Genomic DNA, 25,737 nt, shown 5'->3' on the forward strand with positions numbered 1-25,737 from the left:
ACAAGAAAAACAGAAATGAAAGCTTAAAAGATATTGGCTTAAAAACAACAAAGATTAATATGATGAACGTGTGAATATTGATGGCAAACTGTTAAAACATTTTTTAAAAGCATTTAATGTTTGGGAAAGATGCCAAATAGCTCTGAATGCTAAAACTGAGATTATTCTTAAAAAAAAAAAAAGATGGACTTCTAAAAGTACTCTATTCTACACCAGGAAAATACAAAAACAAACAAAAGAGATAAACCAGAGTTCATTATTCACAACTATTCCTGCAGATGAGAATAAATGAGAAAATAAATTTTGGCTTCAAATTTTGTGAATAAAATCAGGTAGATTAAAATAATGTTTAAGAAGATGGGTTCAAGGCCTAAATTTAAAATTACTCCTATTACATATTTGGTTTTAATCACCAGACTGGTCTTGAAGCCAAAACTAACCAATAAAGGAAATGCTCAATATTCTCTTTGAGGAAAAGCCTTAAACTGTTTGCCAGAGAATAGAAATAGACAAAAGAAATTCAAGGTAGAAATCATGAAGGAACTGAAGTCCAAGAAAGAGAGGATCAAAGTCATAGCCAGAATTGAATTACTCAAGAGTAAATGGCTAACAAGCACAGTCCTAAATCAACCATATCAGAATCAATACTTGAAGGATTCTCCAAATGACAATGAATGCCCTATCTTAGCTCACAGTTTGGTCCGAAGAGGTCAAAAAGCCACAAGAACAGAGAATCATGTAGACTCAAAAAGGTCGTTACATTCTGAGGTTCTTTTATTCGAGAGGCATATGTTAGCGCAGACATACTGGGCTACCAACTCCATAAAATCATGTAAGTTAGAAATTTTTCTCTTTTGACTTAAACTGAAATATCCAAATTAAGTAGTGATGAAAAAAAATTTCAGTTAAAAATAAAATGATCACTTTGAGGAGAATAATTCCTCCACAAAGTATTATGCCATGTGTACAACATTTTAAAGACTGGTTCTTTTCATTAACACAAATTTTAAGAAAGGCTGAATGTGATATGTTAATTTAAAAGATAAATATGGAATCTTAATAATTCAATTCAAATTATTATAGAGGTAAGAGACAGAAAAAAAGGAACAGATAATAGACACACACATAGGAAAAAAAGATAAGGAAAACATGAACTAAATAATACAAGAGAGGAAGGCTCAAATGAACAAAATCTTAAACTTTGTAATTTGTAATTAGTACGATTTGGTTCAGAAATAAGGCCTGTATTCTTTAGGTTCAAAATGTGTGGACATAGAATGTTACTAGTTAGAGGCAAATTTCACGAATAAATGAACAAAGGAATGGCTGAATAAATTTAATAAATAAATGAATGAAGCTCAGTCTGGGATAAAAGATAAACAAGTGAAATGAAAGGGAACATGAAGGGGAATTCCAAGTGGTAGGCAGATACAGCCTCATGAACAAAGTAGCAGAGATGTGAGAAAGCACAGCTTGTTTAGGAAATCTCTGGATAATTTGCTATGGATCACTGGATCCAAAGGGTGGAAGAGAGGAGCAGTAGGAGATAAAGTTGGAAAGGTAGCAGGGATCAGATTCACGCCATTCTAATGGCAATAGGGATCAACTGAAGGATTTTAGGCAAGAATTGAACTACACGAGGCAGACAAGAGAATTTGTTCAGAAGCTATTACAGTAATGTGAAAGAGTAATAAAGACATGAACTATGGCTGTGAAGGCTGGGATGGAGAAAAAAGGATAAAGTCAAAGAATAGTAAGTAGGCAGAATGCATTTAATGATTGACTCGATATGTGGAGTCAGCAAAAAGATGACGCAGAAATTTGAATATTTGGGTGAACCGTTGTGATATAAAGGAATACAAAGGGAAAAACAATACATGGAATGAGAGAAGCCATAATGATTAAATAGAATGTCTTGAATGAGACCAGTTTAAACAGGCATCAATTTTTGATGATTACCATCGGCATTTCTCAGTTTTACACTGACATCAGCTAAATAATTTTTGGAAAAATTCATGTAGCATGTTTCAGGGCACTTTTACCATCCTAAGAAAACCTATACTTTTGTAGAGGATTTCAGATCATATTTTAAAAGTATTAACTGAAAGAATAAATTCACTTTTGTATTACTCTTGAGAAGACACATAAGAGATGTGCTCTGTATAAAAATACAGACATTTCCTGATTTACATACCACTAGACCCACAACCAGTTCACATACATAGACAGTGTTATGGCTAACGCTCTAACCTGAGCTACTAGGGCTTTCACCCACTTAACTATTCTACAAGTTCTACTGTGTTATCCCTGTTAAGATTCAAAGGTACTAAGTGGATTTGGGGCTTGAGCTATTTGTAATACATCAAATATAGTATAGATTAAATAACTTGCTTATTTGTTTTACGGAGGGCATAAGAAAATAATCACCAATTACTCTGAAGCAATGCAACTAACAACGTTAATAAACTTTTGAAATCCCACTCATTTGCAATCTGGTGCCGTCTGTACAGTTAATGTTTAGTTATTACAACAAGATCAGATAATTTCAAGCTTTGGAAAACTAATACACCTCTCTTGACATTCAGTTGGTATAAAGCATCAAAAAGAGGGAGGTGGGAACAAACATACCTATAGCAGTTCTACAACTAAACATATTCCAAAGCAATATATTTCTTCTTCAACTATGTGTTATCTATCAATTAATAAGCGGTTTAGTAGCTTTTTTACTCTTTTGCTACGGACTTTTTAAACTACATTTATGCAAAGATCAATAATAAAACAAAATACTTCATTTTCTAGTTGTATTTTTATGTTTAGATGGCATTATTCTCTCCTATATAGTCATATAATTGTAAAATAATAATTTGAATAACATACAAATGAAAATTCTTAGAGCCAGTTAGCGTGGAAACATTAAAAAATTACAAACCTTGTAGGTGTTTAGACTCCATTTTCTAACAAGTTCTAACTTTTCCATTGCAGGATTTTTAGTTTCATCTGCTAGAATAACTGGTCCACTTTTCGTCTGTGTTCTCTGGCCACCTGCATGATCACAACAAAAGATAAAAACACAAACCAGATAAAGACAAGTAAGGAAAGAAAACAAAACATTGATGCTGTTCAAATTAAACTACTTATGCATTTTAAAATAAAAAGGTTCCCACAAGGTGAAGGACTAGAACTTCCTGGAATCATTGAGGATAATTTCCTAACACTTAAAAAAATATTCCTGTCCATTAAACACAAATGCCCTGTGGTTTGTCTGTCTGCTTCTTTTAAAAAAAAAAAAAAAAAATGCTGTATTTAGCCTTCTTTTCTAAATAAATTGTTGTTTACTTCAAAAAAAATAATAAAATTTCCACAATTTTACAGCCTAATGACCCTAAAAAAACTGTGTCAGTAAAAATATGAAAGGCCACGTACACCTCACAGTGATCTCTTTTCACTGCACTACGTAGAACAGAGCAACAATACAATGTTACTATAATTTTGGAGGACTTAAAAATCTAATTCAAATTTCAAATAGCCATTAAAAACATTTTACTACCAGTATGAAAGGCTGGGTTAAAACAAGACCTACATTGTACCTCCTTTTTTTCCTCAAGAAATCCCCCCCCCAAAAGCTATAATTTAAAAAAGACAGTATAAAGCCCTGACAATGTTGCTCCAACAATTAAGAATTATGACATAAAAACAACTCTACAACTATCTATAGCTCCTAATAGTAAAGTATTTTTCATAGACTAAAATATTTAATAAACATATATGATACTAATGACTTAGGACAGAAACTTTACAATAATTTAAAAAGAACAATGAAATAAAGAGAAGATAAAAAGTTGTAAAACATAGTTTTAAAAACTCAGAGTCAGAGTGACATCAGCATCATGGCAGCATGAGATGCTCCCGTTGTCTCTCCCTTTGAATCTACAGCTAGTAAAACATCCAAAACTCAACGAAGGTTCCTCTGCCAACACACCATGTCACCAGGAAGATCCATACATCAGCACATCGGAAGCTGGGTGAATTGGAACACAGAGAGCAGATGGAATTGGGGGAACAGTGGAGGCAGTGCCTGCAATTCAGGCTCCCCAGCTGTGGGTGCTGAGCCCACAGCCCCAGAGAACCCACTAGCAGCAGCAGAGGCGGCACATACAACTCTAGCCTCCCAGCTGCAGTGGCACCTGCAGCCACAGGGAACCAGGCAGCAGTGGTAGTGGGGCCCATGAAGCCAACAACCCCAGACATGGCAGAGGTGCCCAGAACCCCAGCTTCCCCCACTCCTCAGTGGCAGTGCCCTCAACCCAAGTGACCCTGGATGTGGCAGAGGCACTCGCCATCACGGTACCCTGAGCGGCAATACCAGTGACCACAGTGACACAGGTAGCAACAAGACACCAGCACCAATGAGGGCCCTGGCGACACCTCTAGTGGAAGTGGTGGAGGTTGGAAAGTGCTGAATCTCAAATATAGCCAGAAGCAGCTCAGGTAAGTGAAACCAAAAACTTGTGCTATAGCGCCACCTATTGAAAAAAAAAAAAGACTTCTAATTACCAACCAGTTGAACTGTTAGAATCAAAGTAAACAAAGCTTTGTGTAAATAAGAAAGGTGTCCTCTACCTCAAATGTGCCTGGCAGAGGACCAACTCATCAAGCACCGTGAAAAATCACAGTAACATGGTATCACAAAAAAAAACAATTCTACAGAAACCAAACTTAAAGTCACGGAAGATTGTGATTTAACTGACAGAGAATTCAAAAGAACTGTCATGAAGAAACTCAACGAGCAACAAAAAAACTCACAAAGGCAGTTCAATGAGCTCGGGAATAAAACTAATGAACAGAAGAAATACTTAACCAAAGAGACTGAAACTCTGAAAAAGAACCAAACAGAAATTCTGGAGCTGAAGAACTCAATAAATGAGATGACGAATGCAACAGAAAGCACTGGAAACAGAGCAGAAGAAAGAATTAGCAAGCTCCAAGATAGAAATCTAGAAATGATTCAGGGAGAAGAGGAGAGAGAACTACGATTTTTTAAAAAATGAAAAACTCTGTGAGAACTATCCAACTCCATTAGACACGGTAACATAAGGATAATGGGTGTCCTAGAAGGAAAAGAGAGGGACAAGGGAGCAGAGAGCTTATTTAAAGAAACAACAGCTGAGAACTTCCCAAACCTAGGGAAGGGACTAGATAACACAAGTCCAAGAAGCCGAGAGAACACCTAATTATCTTAACGCAAAAAGACCCTCTCCAAGAGACATTATATTAAAACTGTCAAAAGTCAATGATAAAGAATTTTAAAGGCGGGGCCGGCCAGGTGGCACAGCAGTTAAGTGCGTGTGCTCCGCTGCGGTGGCCTGGGGTTCGCAGGTTTGGATCCCAGGCGCGCACCAACGCACCGCTTGCTAAGCCATGCTGTGGCAGCGTCCCATATAAAGTAGAGGATGGGCACGGATGTTAGCCCAGGGCCAGTCTTCCTCAAGAAAAAAGGGAAGGATTGGCATCAGATGTTAGCTCAGGGCTAGTCCTCCTCACAAATGAAAAAAAAAAAAAAGAATTTGAAAGGCAACCAGGGAAAAAAAGACAGTAACCTACAAGGAACCCCCATCAGGCTATCAGCAGATTTCTCAGGAGAAACTCTACAGGCCTGGAGAGAGTGGAATGATAATATTCAAAATATTGAAAGATAAAAACTGTCAGCCAAGAATACTCTATCCAGCAAAGTTATCTTTCAGATACGAAAGAGAAATAAAGGCTTTCCCAGACAAACAAAAGCTGAGGGAGTTCATCACCACTAGACCTGCCTTACAAGAAATGCTGAAAGGAGCTCTTCTACCTGAAACAAAAAGGCAAAAGTACACAAAACTTTGAGTAAGGTGATAAATAGACAGAATCAGAAAATTGCAACTCTATTTCAGAACAGGTTGTTAAACACTTCTTTACAGCATAAAGATTAAAAGGAAAAAAAGCATTAAAAATCACTATAGCTACTTCAATTTAGTAATGAACTCACAACATAAAAAGGAACAATTTGTGACAACAAATACATGAAATGGGAAGAGGAAAAGGACAAAACTTTTATAGGCAAATAAAGATAAGATGCTATTAGCAGAAAAAGGACTATTTTATCTATGATACATTTTATCCAAACTTCATGGTAACCACAAAACAAAAATCTAGAGCAGAGACACGAAACATAAAAAAACGAACCTAAGAAAATCACCAAATTAAAATGGCAGACAGAAACACAAGGAAAAAATAAACAATGGAGATATAGAGCAACCAGAAAACAAAAGATAAAATGGCAGTACTAAGTCTTCATACATCAATGATCATCCTAAATGTAAATGGACTGAATTCACCAATCAAAAGACACAGAGTGACTAGATGGATTAAAAAACAAGACACAACTATGTGCTGCCTTCAGGAGATTCATCTCAGCTCTAACGACAAACATAGGCTCAAAGTGAAGGGATGGAAGATGATACTCCAAGAAAATGGCAGCCAAAAGAAACCAGGTGTAGCCACATTATATCAGACAAAATAGACTTCAAGCCAAAAAAGATAACAAGAGACAAAGATGGAAATTATATAATGATAAAGGGGACAATCCATCAAGAAGACATCACATTTATTAATATATACACACCTAACTTAGGAGCACCAAACTATATAAAACAATTATTAACAGACCTAAAGGGAGAAATTGATAGCAACACAATAGTAGTAGGGGATTTTAACACTTCACACACATCAATAAGAATCATCCAGACAGAAAGTCAACAAGGAAACATCAGCCTTAAATGAAACATTAGACCAGATGGACTTAATAGATATATTTAGAACATTCCATCCAAAAGCAGTAGAAAACACATTCTTCTCAAGTGCACACGAAATATTCTCAAGGATAGCTCACGTTAGGACACAAAACAAGTCTCAATAATGTACGAAGACTGAAATCACATCAAGCATCTTTTTTGATCACAACAGTATGAAACTAAAAATCAACTATAAAAAAAAAACTGGAAAAATCACAAATATGTGGAGACTAAACAACATGTTACTGTATAACTATCAGGTCAACAAAGAAATCAAAAGAGAAATCAAAAAATACCTGAAGACAAATAAAAATGAAAATACCAAAATCTATGGGATGCAGAGAAAGAGGTACTAAGAAAAAAGTTTATAGCAATACAAGTGTACCTCAAGAAACAAGAAAAATCTCAAACAATCCAACCTTACACCTAAAGGAATTAGAAAAAGAAAAACAAATGAAGCCCAAAGTCAGGAGAAGGAAGGAAATAATAAAAATCAGAGCAAAAATAAATAAAATAGAGACTCAAAAGACAATAGAAAAGATAAATGAAACAAACAGTTAGTTCTTTGAAAAGATAAACAAAATTGACAAACCTTTAGCTAGACTCACTAAGAAAAAAAGAGAGAAGGGTCAGATAAATTAAAATCAGAAATGAAAAAGAAGTCACAATGGATATCACAGAAACATAAAGGATTATAAAAGGCTACTATGAACAGCTGGCTATATGCCAACAAAGTGGACAATCTAGAAGAAATGGATAAATTCTTAGAATCATATGACCTTTCAAGTCTCAGTCATGGAGAAACAAAGTCTGAATAGACCGATCACTAGTAAGGAGATTGAAACAGTAATCAAAAACCTCCCAAAAAACCAAAGTCCAGGACAAGATTGCTTTACTGGTGAATTCTACCAAACATTCAAGGAAGATCTGAGACCTATACTTCTCAAACTCTTCCAAAAAATTGAAGAAGAGGAAACATTTTCTAATTCATTTTATGAGGCCAACATTACCGATACCAAAACCAGACAAGGACAACACAAAAAAAGAAAATTACAGGCCATCAAAATCATAGGCCATCAATATCTCTGATGAACACAGATGCAAAAGTCTTCAATAAAATATTAGCAAACTGAATACAACAATACATTAAAAGGATCATACACCATGACCAAGTAGGATTCACTTCAGGGATGCAAAAGATGGTTCAACATACACAAATCAATCAACATGATACACCACATTAACAAAATGAAGGACAAAAATCGCATTATCATTTTAATAGATGCAGAAAAAGTATCTGACAAGAGTCAACATCCACTTATGATAAAAACTCTCAATAAAACAGGTATACAAGGAACGTATCTCAACATAATAAAGGCCACATATGACTTTCAAAATTGACTTTAGTGGAATCATTTTAAAATGGAGTCAGAGTTGCCTTTCCAGAGAAATTGCCTTGCTGTCTTGAACCCTGGACTGGGCCAAAATGGGAATTGTTTTACAATCGTTTGAGAAGTCACAGGAGAATGGACATCCAGATCACAAAGACTGAGGACTGTGGACTTTCTGAAGATAGAATCAATAGTCAATCAATAGTTAGCCAAGACTAGCTCTCTGCTTCCAATCCCCATTAAAATTTTTTGTAATATAACCTCCCTTCTTTGCCTTTAAAAGTCCCTGACTTTGACTCCCTAGCAGGACACTATTTGGGTTTCTGCCTGTATCTGTGCTCCCTGAATTGCAATTCTTTGATCCCAAATACATACTTTGCCTCTTAAACTGGTTTCTGTATTTGAAGGCTGACATGACAAACCCACAGCTAACATCATACTCAATGGTCAAAACCTGAAAGCTATCTCTCTAAGGTCAGGAATAAAACAAGGATGCCCACTCCTGCCACTCTTATTCAACACAGTATTGGAAGTCCTAGTCAGAGCAATTATGCAAGAAAAAGAAATAAAAGGCATCCAACTGGAAATAAACAAGTAAAACTGTCACTATTTGCAGATGACACGATTTTATATACAGAAGTCCCTAAAGAATCCACCAAAAAACTATAAGAAATAATTAACAAATATGGTAAAGTTGCAAGGTACAAAATTAATATACGATAATCTGTTACATTTCTATACACTAACAACTAACCAGCAAAGAGAAATTAAGAAAACAATCCCATTTACAATCACAACAAAAAGAATAAAATACCTGGGAATAAATTTAACCAACGAGTTGAAAGACTTGTATGCTGAAAACTATAAAACACTGTTAAAAGAAACTGAAGAAAATACAAAGAAATGGAAAGATAGTCTGTACTCATGGACTGCAAGAACTAACATTGTTAAAATGTCCATGTACCTAAAGAAATCTATAGATTCAATGCAATCCCTATCAAAAAACCAATGACATTTTTCACAAAAATAGAACAAAAATCCTAAAATTTGTATGGAACCACAAAAGACCCCAAATAGCCAAAGCAATCCTGAGAAAAAGAACAAAGCTGGATGAATCACACTTCCTGATTTCAAATTATACTACAAAGCTATAGTAATCAAAACAGTGTGGTACTGGCAGAAAAACAGACATACAGATCAAAGGAATAGAATTGAGAGCCCAGAAATAAACCCACACATATACGGACAGCTAATTTATGACAAAGGAGCCAAGAACATACAATGAAGAAAAGAAAGTCTGTTCAATAAATGGTGTTGGGAAAACTGGATAGCCACATGCGAAAGAATGAAACTTTCACAAAAACTAACTCAAAATAGATTTAAAAACTTGAATCTAAGACCTGAAACTATAGAACTCCTAGAAGAAAACATAGGCAGTATGCTCTTTGACATAGGTCTTAGCAGTATCTTTCTGGATATGTCTCCTCAGGCAAGGGAAACAAAAGCAAAAATAAACAAATGGGACTACATCAAACTAAAAAGCTTCTGCACAGCAAAGGAAATCATCAACACAAAAAGACAACCTATCAAATGGGAGAAGATATTTGCAAATCATATACGTGATAAGGGGTTAATATCCAAAATATATAAAGAACTCATACAACTCAACACCAAAGAAACAAACTCATACAACTCAACACCAAAAAAAACAAACAATCCAATTAAAAATGGACAGAAGATCTGAATAGACATTTTTCCAAAGATGTACAGATGGCAAACAGGCACATGAAAAGATGTTCAACATCACTAATTATCAGGGAAATGCAAATCAAAACCACAATGACATATCACCTCACACCCATCAGAATGGCTATTATCAAAAAGACAAGAAGGGCCGGCCCCGTGGCTTGGTGGTTAAGTGAGCGCGCTCCACTGCTGGCGACCCGGGTTCGGATCCCGGGCTCGCACCGACGCGCTGCTTCTCTGGCCATGCTGAGGCCGCGTCCCACATACAGCAACTAGAAGGATGTGCAGCTATGACACACAACTATCTACTGGGGCTTTGGGGGGAAAAAATAAATAAATAAAATCTTAAAAAAAAAAAAAAAAAAGACAAGAAATAAGTTTCAGAGAGGATGTGGAGAAAAGGGAACCCTCGTACACTGTTGGTGCGAATGTAAACCGGTACAGCCACTATGGAAAACAGTATGCAGAGTCCTCAAAAAGTTAAGACTAGAACTACCATACGGTCCAGCCATTCTACTTTTGGGTATTTATCCAAAGATAACAAAAACACGAATTTGAAAAGACATGTGCACCCCTATGTTCACTGCAGGGTTATTTACAATAGCCAGGATATGGAACCTACCTAAGTACCCAATGATGGATGAATGGACAAAGAAGGTGTGGTGTATACATATACATACAATGGAATACTCAGCCATAAAAAGAGATGAAATCTTGCCATTTGCAACATGAATGAATCCTGAGGGTATTATGCTAAGTGAAATAAGCCAGACAGAGAAAGACAAATACTGGATGATTTCACCCATATGTGGGATACAAAAAAAACAAAACCAACGAAACAAAACAAAAACAAAGACATAGATACATAGAACAGACTGGCGGTTATCAGAGGGGAAGGGGGGCCAGGGGAAGGCAAAACGGGTAAAGGGGGTCAACTGCGTGGTGATGGAGGGAAACTAAATTTTGGCAGTGAGCATGCTACAGTGTATACTGAAGTCGAATTATAATGTTGTACAGGTGAAACTTACATAATGTTATAAACCAATGTTAGCTCAATTAAAAGAGTCAGCAAAAAATTCCTTTCTGACTTACTCCTACAGCCAGACCAGCAAATAAATTTAACTTACAAAATTCTCATAGAAACAAAATACAAAATGTTAACATTTCATATAAAAAGAAATACGGAGTTCAACTTTTTCCCTGTATTAACAGCCCAGCAATATTAAAGTGCAGAGCCAATTCAACACAAACTAATGGATTTTTTTTCCCAAGTATTTTTCAATTGGGCATAACTGGTAAATTATACAGTATTTTGTTGCAATATGCAAACTATTTGTAAGCTGAGGTTGAAAACAGAAAGACATAGCCTTTTTCACTTGACCTATGCCAAATAATGAACAACCCAATTGTTGAAGGCTCCTTTCTTGTCTAACTGAAAAACAGCAGAGCTGCAAAGCTGTGAGTTTAGGATCAAAAAAGTGAACCCACATTTTCCAGAGCAAAGAAAGGATGAATTAAAATGAATCAAATTTTACAAAGTTTTTTAATCTTAAAGTAAATTAAATTTCAGGTTTGAAATATAGCTAATAACTTTGAAAAGTCAGAAAGATAGATATGGCTAGAAAGATTATTTCCCCTATTGTTAAAAAATAGCAGCAGCCACCAAAAAAGCCAGAAAAACACACACCTAAGAAAATAAAGCGAGTGATTATGAAACTGAGTGAATTAGTTTAGCGTCAGCAGTAGCAAGGGCTTTATCCAATCAGTGCAGTGAATACCTGCAGGAACAATTAAATCACGTCCTTGTTGAGCCAGTCGACTAGCTGCAACCCTGCTAGGAGACATAACAGATGGCAATGGTGGTGCTGGGGAACCTGAAAAGGGTAGACATTTAACTGTGAAAATCCTTTTTCTCCTCCACATACTGTACATTTTGAGTAGAGCTTTACTGACATTTCCTTCAAAATATTCAAAAACTAGGATTAAAAACTGGAATTAATATACTTGCTTTCTTGCAGGAATGGACTAATAATAAACGGATGCTACCAGGCTGAGTTCTTGTATAAACTTTTCATCTGACTATTAAAGCCAAACAAAACATATAACTATAAGAAGAAACTTGGCAAGATCACACCTAAACAGGACTTTAACGGTACTCTGCTATTTCCAAATCAATTAACAGAATGCGATTCAAGTCCCGTCGCTGAATGATTTAAAGCTTAAGGAAATATTTTATAACTTGCTACTCTTACATACAAAGGAAAGCTCTTCAAGTAGAAATCCAAAGGCATGTAATATTGTATCAAATTTATAATTAAAATTCACAGAAATTTGAAATTTCAAATCATAAATCAAATATTACATAGTGTAGATCACTGCTATTCATAGTATGGATGCAAGGGACCTACATCAATTATGTCACCTGGGAGCTCATTAGAAATGCAAAATCTCAGGCCCTGCCCCAGACCAAACCAGAATCTGCATTTTCACAAGATCCTCAGGTGATCTGTATGTATTTTCAAGTTTAAGAAGTGCTGATGTAGTCAGAGTGTTATTCTAATTAATCATAAGAATCACTTCTGGACTTTTAAAAACATACCTGGTACATGCCATAAGATCTACTGATCATCAGTGAAACAGGTATCTGTAGAGGTTTTTTTGTTTAGGGACAGATTTAGCTTTTTTATTCGATTGTTTTTTATTTATCAGACAAATAAAAATTGTATATATTTAAGGCATACAATGTGATGTTTTGATATAAATATACATTGTGATATGATTACCACAATCAACCTAACGAATATACGTATCACCTCACAGTTACCTTTTTTTGTGGTGAAAACACTTGAAATCTATTCTCTGCTGTACATTAGGCATCTGTAGTTTTTTAAAAGCTACTCAGATTATTCTCAAACACAACTAAGTTTGAGAACTTAGGGGAAAAGAACACAATTTCTGAATAAAACACAACTAAGTTTCAAATTCTAACTCTGGGTTTGAAATTCTGGCTCTATTTACCCCATAGTATCAGGAACATCCTAGCAAATTACTCAACATCTCTGAGCCTTAGTTATCTACAAAGTAAGAAAAACTGACTACCCAACAATGTTGCTAATGTCCACCATTAAACCAAAGAAAACTGTATAGCTTCAATTGCTTTCTTTTTTTTTTTTTTTTGTGAGGAGGACTAGCCCTGAGCTAACATCTGATGCCAATCCTCCCCTTTTTTTTTTTTTGAGGAAGACTGGCCCTGAGCTAACATCTGTGGCCATCTTCCTCTACTTTATATGGGACGCCGCCACAGCATGGCTTGACAAGCAGTGCGTCAGTGCACCTGGGTGCCGCCGGTGGCCCGGCGAACCCCGGGCCACCACAGAGGAGTGCGTGCACTTAACTGCTTGTGCCACCAGGCCAGCCCCTCCATTGCTTTCTTTATTTTAAATTGTAAAGGCTGTACATCTGTAGGGGAGTGATAATTAAAAAGAAGTTGAAAAAATTATTCACATCTTTCCACATTTAGCTGAGAATTTTTGTGTGTGTGAGCAAGATCAGCCCTGAGCTAACATCCATGCCAATCCTCCTCTTTTTGCTGTGGGAGACTGGCCCTGAGCTAGCATCTACTGCCAATCCTCCTCCCCCCCCCGCTTTTTCTCCCCAAAGCCCCAGTAGATAGTTGTATGTCATAGTTGCACATCCTTCTAGTTGCCGTATGGGGGACGCCGCCTCAGCATGGCCTGACAAGCGGTGTGTCGGTGCGTACCCGGGATCCAAACCCGGGCCGCCAGTAGCGGAGTGCGTGCACTTAACCGCTAAGCCATGGGGCTGGCCCCCTAGCTGAGAATATTTTACTGTCTGTAAGATACTTTTATTTCAATTACACTTTTTCCCACTTCTTTAGAAAACCTATTATGTATCAAATTTATAATTAAAATTTTCTAATAGGACAGATTCAACATCAACTTTCTTACAATTAGTAATAATTGGTCATATCTCAGACAGACTAAGTGCTGATGCAGAAAATCACCAGTTCTAAGAATATGAAAATCTTAATTTGAACTGGTTTTGGCATTAAAATCCCAACATACAATAAATCTAAATAGACTGGTGCTACCTTTCAAAGTGGGAGATACCTGTCTCTTTAAATCTGTTGAATCATAAAATTTAAAACTGGAAGGGATGATGGAAATCAACTGGTCTGACATTAAATTATAGGAGAAAACAGGCCCCAGAGAGGTTAAAACAGCTTATGAGAGACTCAAATGTTCTGAATCCACACTATAATATCTCTATTATTAAATTCAATATAGAAAATACCAATCCATAAATTACTTGTTAAGCTGGAAGGCATTTTAATAGATTATCCAGTCCAATCACCATTGTAAACAAAGACCATCTTTACTATCCAAGGCACAAGGGTTTCTATGAAATCAGGAAGTGTTAAATAAAAGATGACTACTGTAGTTCCATTTCTTGATGATCCCAGGAACAGAGCTCTGTTGTTCTGGTTATCATTGTTTATTAATCTTGCATAAGAAATAATCCAATGACATAACATGAGAATGTGTATAATATATGTAACAAATGACACAAAACTTTCCAAACTAAAATAGCAAAAGACACGGTGCTGAGGTAACTGAGTACTTCAGCTTTTTTGCTTTCCTTTCAAGGGTAATTATCACTTCTCTGGATCTTCAACCCTCTAAACCACTAATTTAGAAGAAATCAGTTACTAAAATCATTCACTAATATCCAATAAAAAATAATTCTTAAGAATCTAGGATCTTGCTAATTGACTAAATTTGGGGAATTCGCTCTGTTTCATCTCAACAACAGAAATCTAGGAATATGAATATGTGTATGAATCTGAATACACGCAGGCAACGACCAAAACCCCATTAAAACAAAACTTAGGTACCAAATACACTTTACTTTTGTGAACTCGCATTTATTCATGATTTCCACTATTACTGAGTCTGCAATATATTTGTTAGGCAGATTTCAATATTTGTTGTTGTTAGGCTAAATTTAAGCATAATTTCTTCTAAATTTGCTCTTGAGATGCAAAAGTAAATGGTTAATACTCTTCTTTTAGTATAACTGTTCAAGTAATAGAGTCATTAATAAGCTGTCATTAAGTTATTTTTTCAGAGAGCTAACACAGCTCCAACTCCTTTAACATTTTTTCATAAGACCTATTTCCTAAATTCTAATCATGTTGCTTTTTCTCATGTTCCTTTCAATTTACCTATACATGTCTTAAAACAAGGGCACTTAAAACAACTGCAACTTTCCAATAAATGCTTAACTAATCTGAGACATAAATTACTGCCATTATCATGAAACATATCTTGTTTCCAATTTGAAGGATTAAGATGTATCCATAAGCAAGTGAAACTGATTGGCATTTTCATGCTCATGTACAGTAGTTTATAATGGCCATTTGATTTCAATTCTTGTATAATACTATTCCATTTAAGGAGAAAAAGATTAAACCAAATGTCAGCCTAAATAATTTCATTGAAAATAAAGTATCTTAGTAGTAAAAGTATCTTTTTATTCTATGTTGACACTTAAATTTGGAAATTGGTGATTGGTCCAAAAAAAGTGTCACATTATGCAAAGTAAGCCTTATATCTTTAAGCACTCATAATTTTAGGCACTCAGTCAACTCTTTCAAACTCAAAGTTATCCCCTAGATAAGTATGCCACAATGCTATACAATGACTATTGATTACTGACATGTATGCTCCCTTTCTATAGCTTTATTTTTCTGAACATTAGAATGAAAAGGGAAAAAAAATGGTGTCACTAGACAGCCCATTCATTTTACAGTCTAGAGCAGAGGATATCATACTGGATTATCCTAAATGCTTATTTATAGGACCTATTTAGCAAAGAATATATTTCAAAATATAAGTTGTTTTTGAATAAAGTATTGGCCTTTAGTATAATAAAAATATAGAATATTATCTTCAAGAGGGCTAACAATTACAAAGGCATGGAGATACTTTTTCATTTTGTGAAATTATAATGTAGTATTAAAATTAATATACTTCATTGAACATTAACTATAGCTACTACTTTAACTACAGCTCTGTCAAGAAAACAACCCAGTTTTTACATCCAAATGTTTACATGGTTTTACTTTCTTTCACTCAAGTGAAAATGAAAAAATACTTTAAAAAGCTTATTAAGGCAAGAGTATTGAAAAAGGAGGCAACTTTTTCCTTTATATTAAAAATAGACATATATGGAATATGTGCAGAAAACAGTTAATGTAAAGGTTTAACTGCTTCTCCTTAAAAACACCAGCTTACCGGGGCCAGCCCCGTGGCGTAGTGGTTAAGTGCGCACGCTCTGCTGCTGGCGGCCCGGGTTGGGATCCCGGCACGCACCTACGTACCACTTGTCGGGCCATACTATGCCGGTGTCCCACATGAAGTGGAGGAAGATGGGCATGGAAGTTAGCTCAGGGCCAGTCTTCCTCAGCAAAAAGAGGAGGATGGGCATGGATGTTAGCTCAGGGCTGATCTCCCTCAAAAAAAAAAAAAAAAAAAAAAAGACCAGCTTACAAGACAGGCCCTTAGTTGGCATCTGAGAACTTAAATTTTGGGAAGACTCCCTCCATTCTCAGGATGGTAAGACGGGCTCCCTATGCCTAAACTGTTTATACAAACAGTATGGGCTAAACACCTGCTTTCTTTCTGGGAGTCTGGAATCTTGGTCCATGCTAGGGAGAGGGTGCCTATGCGAGCAATCTCCAGTAAAAACCCAGGGCACTGAATATGTGACAACATAGATGGACCTTGAGGGTATTATGCTAAGTGAAATAAGTCACAGAAAGACAATTACCATATGACTTCCCTCATATGTGGAAGATAAACAAACACATAGATATAGACAACGGACTAGTGGTTACCAGAAGGGAAGTGGGCAGGGGGAAGGCAAAAGGGTTAAAGGAGCACATGTGTATGGTGATAGATGGCAACTAGACTTTTGGTGATGAACATGATGCAGTCCATACAGAAGCAGAAATATAATGATTTACATCTGAAATTTATATAATGTTATAAACCAATGTGACTTCAATAAAAGAAAAGAAAAACCCTGGACACTGAGTCTCTAATGAGCTTCCCTGGTTAGCAACACTTCATACAGAGATGTTGCCACATCTCTGCAGGGGAAATTAAGCACGCCCTGTGTGACTGCACTGGGAGAAGACCCTTGCAAGCTTATGCCTACCCCCCAGACTCTGCCTCAGGCATCCTTTGCCTTTGCTAATTGTTCTTGGTATACTTTCGCTGTAATAATCATAGCTGTGAGTATGACTATACTGAGTCCTGTGAGTCCTCTTAGTAAATTATTGAATCTGAGGGTGGTCTTGGAGATCTCTATACAGCATGTATAGTAGAAAAAATAAAAATTTCATGTTTCTAATTACTTTGAGAAAGGAAATATGCCTTTTACAAATCAATATTCACTTATAGCTATACATTTTGTGGTTACAAGCTAAAATAATTTAAATCTGCATTTTTGATATAATTTTTTAGTTTTTATTTCAGTACTTTAAAACCAATTCTTAAATAAGAATCAGTGAAATTATGCACATTGATTTACATAAAGAAGACTACTAAAACAATAGTTAAATTATTTAAATTGAAGAGAAAAAGGATTATGTTTATAATTGGTGTTTTATCACAGATTTAAAGGGCTCGACTCGCATGCTTTATTAATAAACGTAGCATTTGGTGAACTTCTCCCATCCTCCGCCATAGCCATCTTTAAAAACATATGGGCTCTTACCTTGAAATGCTCCTGCTTCAATAACCCCCTCTTTGGTAGTGTCAAAGCCATGAGATGTAATTTGGGTTTCTGAGAGACCAAGTCCAGCTGGTAATGAACGCTTCAAATCCTTAGCAACATTTGAATAAAAGAGAAAATCTTTGTAAAAAAATCTCACATCACATAACAGTTCAGTGTCCTTTTAATCACATCTTAAACTATTTTTCTCTCTACTATGTAGTATTCCCTTATGCTGTCACAGCATTCTGTAATGATGTACAACCAGCAGCAAAATCAGCAAGATTTGCTATTGAGAGGTACAGTGTATACCAAATACAACATACTTTCATTGTTCTAGAACTAAGCAGCAGGCAGATATTAAAAATAAATTTTCAAATTTCTAATCTACTGATACACCAGGAATATCATTTTAAAAAACAGAATGAAGAGGACTAAAAAGCCATGTTTAATATTAAAAAACTGACTGATGTCTAATATAATCATGATGATCCTGGCTAATGGTCAGTACAAACAAATCATTCACTTGCAATATTAATTTTCCTTTGATTTTAAGGTTAGCTAGGTAAACAGGGCTTCTCTGACTTTAATCAGGGTTAGGTAAAGGAAATTTCCTGCTATTTAGATTTATATTCAACACTGATATTGTCAGCCTAACTGCAAATTAGCTTATAATTGGAACTTAACTGTAATAAATATAATATTCAACATTCAGTCTTACAGTTAAAAAAAAAGAAAGCCAAGAAACACAGATTTCCAATTAAAATTCCTTTCTTTCCTCTGGCTTGGATATAAAGAATTACCAAATTTTCAAAATCAGAGTCTATGATGGATCCTATTGGTTTTCCACAATAATGACAAGTTAGTGATGCACTAAAAGATAAATACGTCTTTGAAATCCTTTCTTAATACTTTACCCTAAGACATACAACGTACAGTTATAATTTGAAAACTCAGAACTAACATTTTGAGTTTTCCAACTTGCAAAGTCAAAACTTAACAGATGTAGTCTCTCATAACTGACAAGTGTTGAGAAGGGTTTTTCTTGAGAAGCTCATCAATTTTGCCTAGGCAATTACTGGATTGGTATGGTGAACTCTGTATTAATAACTAATGAGGTCGATTCTCATTTTATGTGATTTATCGAACAGCATTTGATACAGACGATTGTTCTCTCTTTGTTACACTTTCAACTCCCAGCTCAGGACACTCTTGATTTTCCTCTTACATCATGTGACATGTTCTATCATCTCCTTTGCTTATTCCTCCTCATCTCCCCAACCTCCAAATCCTGGAGTGCCCCAGGGTTCAATCAGAGGACTTTTTCTCCTAGCCTCACTTCTTGGGTGATCTTATTGATTCTTTTGGCTTTAAAAATCATCTATACATTGACAACTCCCAAATTTATGTCTTACCTGGGCCTCCCTCTTTAATTCCAATATATCTAACCACATACTTGTCATTTCCACTTGGATATCAAATAGGCATCTCAGTATGTCCAAAACCGATTGATTTTCACAGTAAATCCCCACGCCCAAAAGACAAAACAAAATAACACCATGTACAGTTTTCACTTCTTTCAGTTAATGGCGTCTCTACTATCAAAATCTTAGCCAAAAACTTAGGATCTGCTAATAGTTTAGATGTGGATATGAGAGAAGAAGAAGAGTCAACGATAACTCCTATCAGATCTACCCTCAAAATATATCCAAGATCAAACCAATTCTTACCATCTCCACTCCACTGCTACCACTCTGGTCTAAACTAGCATCATATTTGACCTGGATTATTCCAAGAGTCTCCCAACTGGTCTTCCAGCTTCTATCCATGACACACACCACTAACTCCACACATCAACCAAAGTTACCCCATATACAAAACTCTCCAATAGCCCCCAATATCTCACTAGAAGTAAAACCCAGACTATTAAATGTTCTCAAAGGATTATATACCTGACTTCATCTCCTACTAGCCTCAGCCTTGCAGCTGCCCTGTTTCCTCAAAAACAATAAACCTAACTCTGTTTCAGAGCCTTTTGTACTTGTAGAGTAGAAGAAATTCTACCAGAAATCCACAGGGCTTGCTTCTTTACCGCTCCTTTGGCCAGAGAGGTTTTCCTCCCCAACAACACAAAATAGTAACTCATGCAACTTTCACACTGGAACTCCCTATTCTGCTTATTAGACTGTTTTATTTTTCTAATAGCAGTTAACACTAAGTAACATATTATGTGTATATTTGTTTATTTTTGTCTCCCCTCACTATACTGCAACCTTCATGAGAGCAGGGATGTTGTCTATTTTGTTTACTGCTATATATTTAGCAATGAGATAGTGCCTGAAATGTAGTAGATATTCAATAAATACTTGTTGAATGAATGAATAAATGAATTTGTTCAATGAACTAAAGGACTTATGACTCAACACCATAAAGATTAAGAAGGTCCTATAGCAACAGATTTATTTTAAAATTTAATTTAACGAGTATTTGCTTATTCTTACTATATGTTAGACTTTCTGGGCAAAGAAAAAGATAAGATACAGTCCTTGCCTCACTTTATAAGATATATAAACATTAACATAAAAGTTGAACTTAGTGTCAAAGTAAAGACAATAAGTATCAGAAGAATTCAGAATAGGAACTAAGTCCATGAGAACCAAATAAGAAAGGAGAAAGTACTGCCTGAGCTCTGGAACATAAAGGATTTATTTATTCATTGAACCAACATTTAATAAGCACCAACTTCATAACAGCCACTGCTTCCGACACAAGAGATACAGCAGTGTAGGAAACAGATAAAGTCTCTGCCCATGTTAGACCTATATGGGGGGTAGAGGGTGGAGAAGACTGAGAGTAAACAAATAAATGTTATGTCAGGTAATAATAAGTGCTATAAGTAATAAATACTAAATAACTTTTTTTTTTTTTTTCTTTTAAGGCAGGACAAGAGGGATATAGAGTGACAGGCCAAGGGTACTATTTTAGGTGGGGTCTCTCTGAGGAGGTACAATGTGGGCAGAATCCCGAACAAAGTGAGAGTGAGCTGTGTGGCTATGTGAGGAGAGAACAATGACTTAAAAGGTAGCAGTGATGTTCTATTTCTTAACTGAGTGGTGGACACATAGGTATTCACTGTACCGTGAATTCACTTCATTGAAATATAAAATTCACCCTTTTAAAGTGTATAATTCAGTAGTATACTTACAGAGTTGTGTAGCCATACCAATACCTAATTTTAGAACATTTTCATCACCCCAAAAAGAAACTTAGCATCCACTACAAGTCACTCCCCATTCCTACCTTTCCCTAGCCCCTAACAACACTAATCATCTACTTTCTGTTTCTATCGTTTTGCTTACTCTGAACAGTCACATAAATGGAATCATACAGTATATGTTCAGTAGCATACTATGTTCAAGGTTCACTCATACTGTAGCATATATCAGTAGTTCATTTCTTTTTATGTCTGAATAATATTCCATTGTATAGATACACCACAATTTGTTATCCATTCATCAGTTGATGGACACCTGGATTGTTTCCACTTTTTGGCTATTACAAATAATGTTGCTATGAACATTAGTACACGTGTTTTTGGCTGGGTCATACGGTAACTCTATGTTTAACTTTTTGAGGAATTGTCAAGACTGTCTTCCAAAAGGGCTGCACTATTTTACATTCCCAAAAGCAATGTATGTGGGTTCTCATTTCTCCACATCCTTGTCAACACTTGTTATTATCTGTCTTTTTGATTATAGCCACTCTAGCAGGTGTGAAGTAGTACCTCACTGTAGTGTTGATTTGCATTTCCCTGATGATTAATGATGTTGAGCATCTTTTCATGTGCTAACTGGCCATTTGTATACCTTCTTTGGAGAAATGTCTATTCATATCTTTTGCCCTATTTTTAATAGGGTCATTTGTCATTTTACTGTTCAGTTGTAAGATACAATTCCCTTATCAGACACATGATTTGTAAATATTTTTTCCAATTCTTTGGGCTGCCTTTTTACTTTCTTCCTGGTGTTCTTTGAAGCACAAAAGTTTTAAATTTTGATAAAGTCCAATTTATCTATTTTTTCTTTTGTTGTTTATGCTTTTGGTGTCATATCTAAGAAATCAAAGGGCTTAATCCAAGGTCATGAAGATTCACCCCTGTTTTTCTTCTAAGAGTTTTACAGTTTTAGCTCTTACATTTAAGTCTTTGATCCATTTTGAGTTAATTTTTGAGTATGGTGTGAGGTCTGGGTCCAACTTCATTCTTCGTATGTGGATATCCAGTTGTCCCAGCACCATGTGTTGAAGACTATTCTTTCCACATTGAAAACTGTCTTGGCCCCCTTGGAAACTCAACTGATCATAAATGCAAGGGTCTATTTTTGTGCTCTCAATTCCATTCCATTGATCTATATGTCTTCCTTATGCCAGTACCATACTGTTTTGATTACTGTAGCTTTGTAGCAAGTTTTGAAATCAGAGGTAGTGAATCCCACAACTGTTTTTCTTTTTCAAAACTCCTTTGGCTATTTTGGATCCTTTGTATTTATGTATGATCAGTTTGTCAATTTCTACAAAAAAGCCAGCTGGGGTGGGAATGCAAACTGGTACAGCCACTATGGAAAACAGTATGAAGATTTCTCAAAAAATTAAAAATAGAAATACTGTATGGTCCAGCTATCCCACTACTGGGTATTTATCCAAAGAACTTGAAATCAACAATTCAAAGAGACTTACGCACCCCTATGTTCAGTGCAGCATTATGCACAATAACCAAGATGTGGAAAAAACCCAAGCACCCACTGACTGACGAATGGATAAAGAAAACATAGTATGTATACACAATGGAATACTACTCAACCATAAAAAAGACAAAATCATCCCATTTGCAACAAGATGGGTGGACCTTGAGGGTATTACGTTAAGTGAAATAAGCCAGACAGAGCAAGACAAACACCGTAGGATTTCACTCACATGTAGAAGATAAACAAACATATGGACAAAGAGAAAAGATTAGTGGTTACCAGAGGGGAAGGGGGTTGGGGGGTGGGCATAAGGGGTAAAGGGACACATATATATGGTGACTGACAAATAATATTGTACAACTGAAATTTCACAATGTTATAAACTATTATGACCTCAATAAAAAAAAAAGTCAGCATTGTCATCTTAACAAATTAAGTCTTCTAATCCATGAACATGTGATACCCTCCTATTTATTTAAATCTTCTTTAATTTTCAACAATGTTCTATAGTTTTCAGCATACAAGTCTTGCACATATTCCTGAGTATTTGCACATATTCCTGAGTATTTTCTTATTTTTGATGTTATTGTAAATGGAATTGTTTTCTTAATTTTATTTTTAGATTATTTATTCCTAGTGTATAGAAATAAAACTGAATTTTGCATATTGCTCTTATATCCTGCAACTTTGCTGTTATTCTAATAGTTTTTTGATGGATTCCTTAGGATTTTCTATATACAAGATCATGTTTTCTGCAAATAGAGATAGTTTTACCTCTTCCTTTTTAATCTGGATGCTTTTTATTTGTATTGTTATTCTTTATACCTTTATATATACTGTGTCAACATTCTTTTATATCTAATATTTAATAAAAACATTTTTAAGAAAGAGTAGTAGTAAAACCAATGTATACTCAATATCCAGAGTTTTTCATTAGCAAGACTCAAAGCAAACTCTTTGTTAGATAATCCAGTGGAGGTGACAGGTCTGCTTCAAAACAGAAAACTAACATTGGTTTTACCAGGAACAACTCTTTGAATTAGCCTTAAAGAAGAAAAAGCAAAAAAGTACCTACTCCAGTATTTTGTTACCCAAGCAAAGGTATAACATATATATTTTTTTAATTTTAAGGATCTTACTGCTAATCATTATGGGAATAAACACAAAGTAATAAACATAAAATAAGAGCACATTATATAATAATATATATAAGTAAGCTGCAAAGATTTACTTCTTGCTTACTTCACCCTGATTAGAGTTCCCCATGAAAACATCTTTTGAATTTTGTATAGCATACTTAAAAGACGTTTATCAACAGCAAAGACTCTTAAATCACTTCTTTTTTTTTTTTGCTGAGGAAGATTCGCCCTGAGCTAACATGCGTTGCCAATCCTCCTCTTGTTTTTTTTTGCTTGAGGAAGATTCGCCCTGAGCTAACATCTGTGCCAATCTTCCTCTATTTCGTATGTGGGACGCTGCCACAGCATGCCTGACAAGTGTTGTAGGTCTGCAGCCGGGATCCAAACCAGCAAACCTGGGCCGCCGAAGCAGAGTGGGCCGAACTCAACCACTACACCACACGGCCAGCCTCTTAAATCACTTTTTAAAGTTTGTGATCGTCACATCAAGTACCAACTATTACTAGAAACATGAAAGATAACTCAGACTGACCAGTTTTCCTATTTAGTGGCTCTGTGATCCTGGGCAAGTACTTACAAACTTTCTTAGACCCTGTTTGCTCAGCTGTAAAAAGAAGCTAAAAATTACCTCAGGGTATTATGAAAATTAGGTGAGATAATATGGGCAAAGCACCCAGTAGATATTTTTTAGGCACTCAGGTAATGTTAGCCATCCCTCTCCCCTATTACAATCATCTTTACAACTAATTAGTGCTATTACTAACAATCACAATGCTAAATATTTCTTGAGCACTTACTATGTGCCAGGAGTTGTTCTAAGCAGTTTAGTGTACAGGCAGTCCTCAGTTTGCATGTCAGTGCAAGATCATAAAAATGACCAAGCAAGCTAAAACTGTGCAAAGTGATTAATGGGAAAAATGGATTATTCCATGACCTTTAAAAATTCTTGTCAAAATGTTAAAAACTTTCCTTGTTTATGTTGTTAAGTTAGCCTTCACTAAGTTCTTCTGGTTCAAATCTAGAGTCTTTCGAACAGTGGCAGCATCAACATTCTAACAATGGTCAGTTATTTCTTCCACAACTCCATTTAGGTTTGATTTGAATTTCACTTCTTCTAGTGTTATACTTTTTCATTTCTTTGCTGCACTTAAATCTTTGTACACCCATTCCCTTTTGATTATCCATTTTTGGAAAATGTCACATGAGTTTATGATCAGGAGACAAGAAGGTAATATAACTACACAGTTTGCTGTCTGTATGTGAACTGAATAACAGATAATGCAGTGACCAATCACCAAGAGACTTTGAAAGAAGTGACATGATTAGTCAATAATCATAATACCCATCTAATATTTACATAGTGATTTATGGACCTAAGTGCTAGCAGCAAAGTTTGTACTCTATATAATTATAGTAGATACACTGTGGTGACCGCAATTTGAGCTGTGTTGTTGGGGGACTGGTATTATTTAATTAAAGCACGGTAACTAAAACTAATGCATATTGGAACTATACAAAGCAAGAATTGCCTGTGTATTATCTCATTTAATCTTGACAATAATACTTAAATAGTACTATCACTACTATTTTACAGATGAGAAAACTGGGACACAAAAAAGTGTCATTTAGTTACTAAATAACTAGCAATATAGTTAGGACTAAGCTTCAAGAAAGAATATTAACTCTAATGTCTAGTAAATGTAAATAGCCACAAGCAATGTATTAGAGACTTAGAATTCATTTTATCTACTAAGTTTTCTAAAAGATTTAAAGAAATACCTTTTAAAAATCATTATTTCAGAATCTGCTAAAAGTTTAAACACACTAATGCAAATTCTCAACTTTAATTTCCTACCAATCAAAACAGATGAAGTTTCCTTCCATTTTACTTATTTCCTCTTGTCACTTAAAACCTCTTGTCACAGGACAACATCCTTTTCATCTGTATATTGTTTTGAAGAGCACTTAGAATTAAAAAGAAAACATTCTTTACACTGTTTTATTTACTTCCTATTTTTTAAACCAAATCTTTGAGTCTGTTCATTTTGCTAAATAAATTATCTTTTCCTTTCCAGTTGATTTTTTAATATGCTAA

The 25,737-nt window shown here is 35.4% G+C and overlaps 1 protein-coding gene across 10 annotated transcripts in view; it reads right to left on the reverse strand.

Annotated features, from left to right (window-relative positions):
- ARFIP1 (ARF interacting protein 1) overlaps positions 1-25,737 on the reverse strand; it is a 127,781-nt gene that overhangs the window by 49,916 nt on the left and 52,128 nt on the right. For 8 of the 10 annotated variants that reach the window (XM_087437527.1, XM_087437531.1, XM_087437526.1 and 5 more), the window contains 3 exons: positions 17,765-17,873; positions 11,740-11,835; positions 2,930-3,042 (listed from right to left, as the gene is read on the reverse strand). In XM_087437527.1, the coding sequence (XP_087293653.1) occupies positions 2,930-3,042; positions 11,740-11,835; positions 17,765-17,873 (318 nt within the window). The remainder of the gene's footprint in view (positions 1-2,929; positions 3,043-11,739; positions 11,836-17,764; positions 17,874-25,737) is intronic. The other 2 variants (XM_087437534.1, XM_087437535.1) reach the window with 2 other exon arrangements.

This window comes from Ceratotherium simum, chromosome 12 (assembly GCF_057802395.1).
Source record: "Ceratotherium simum simum isolate JZ-2026a chromosome 12, ASM5780239v1, whole genome shotgun sequence".
Classification (NCBI taxonomy): Eukaryota; Metazoa; Chordata; class Mammalia; order Perissodactyla; family Rhinocerotidae; genus Ceratotherium; species Ceratotherium simum.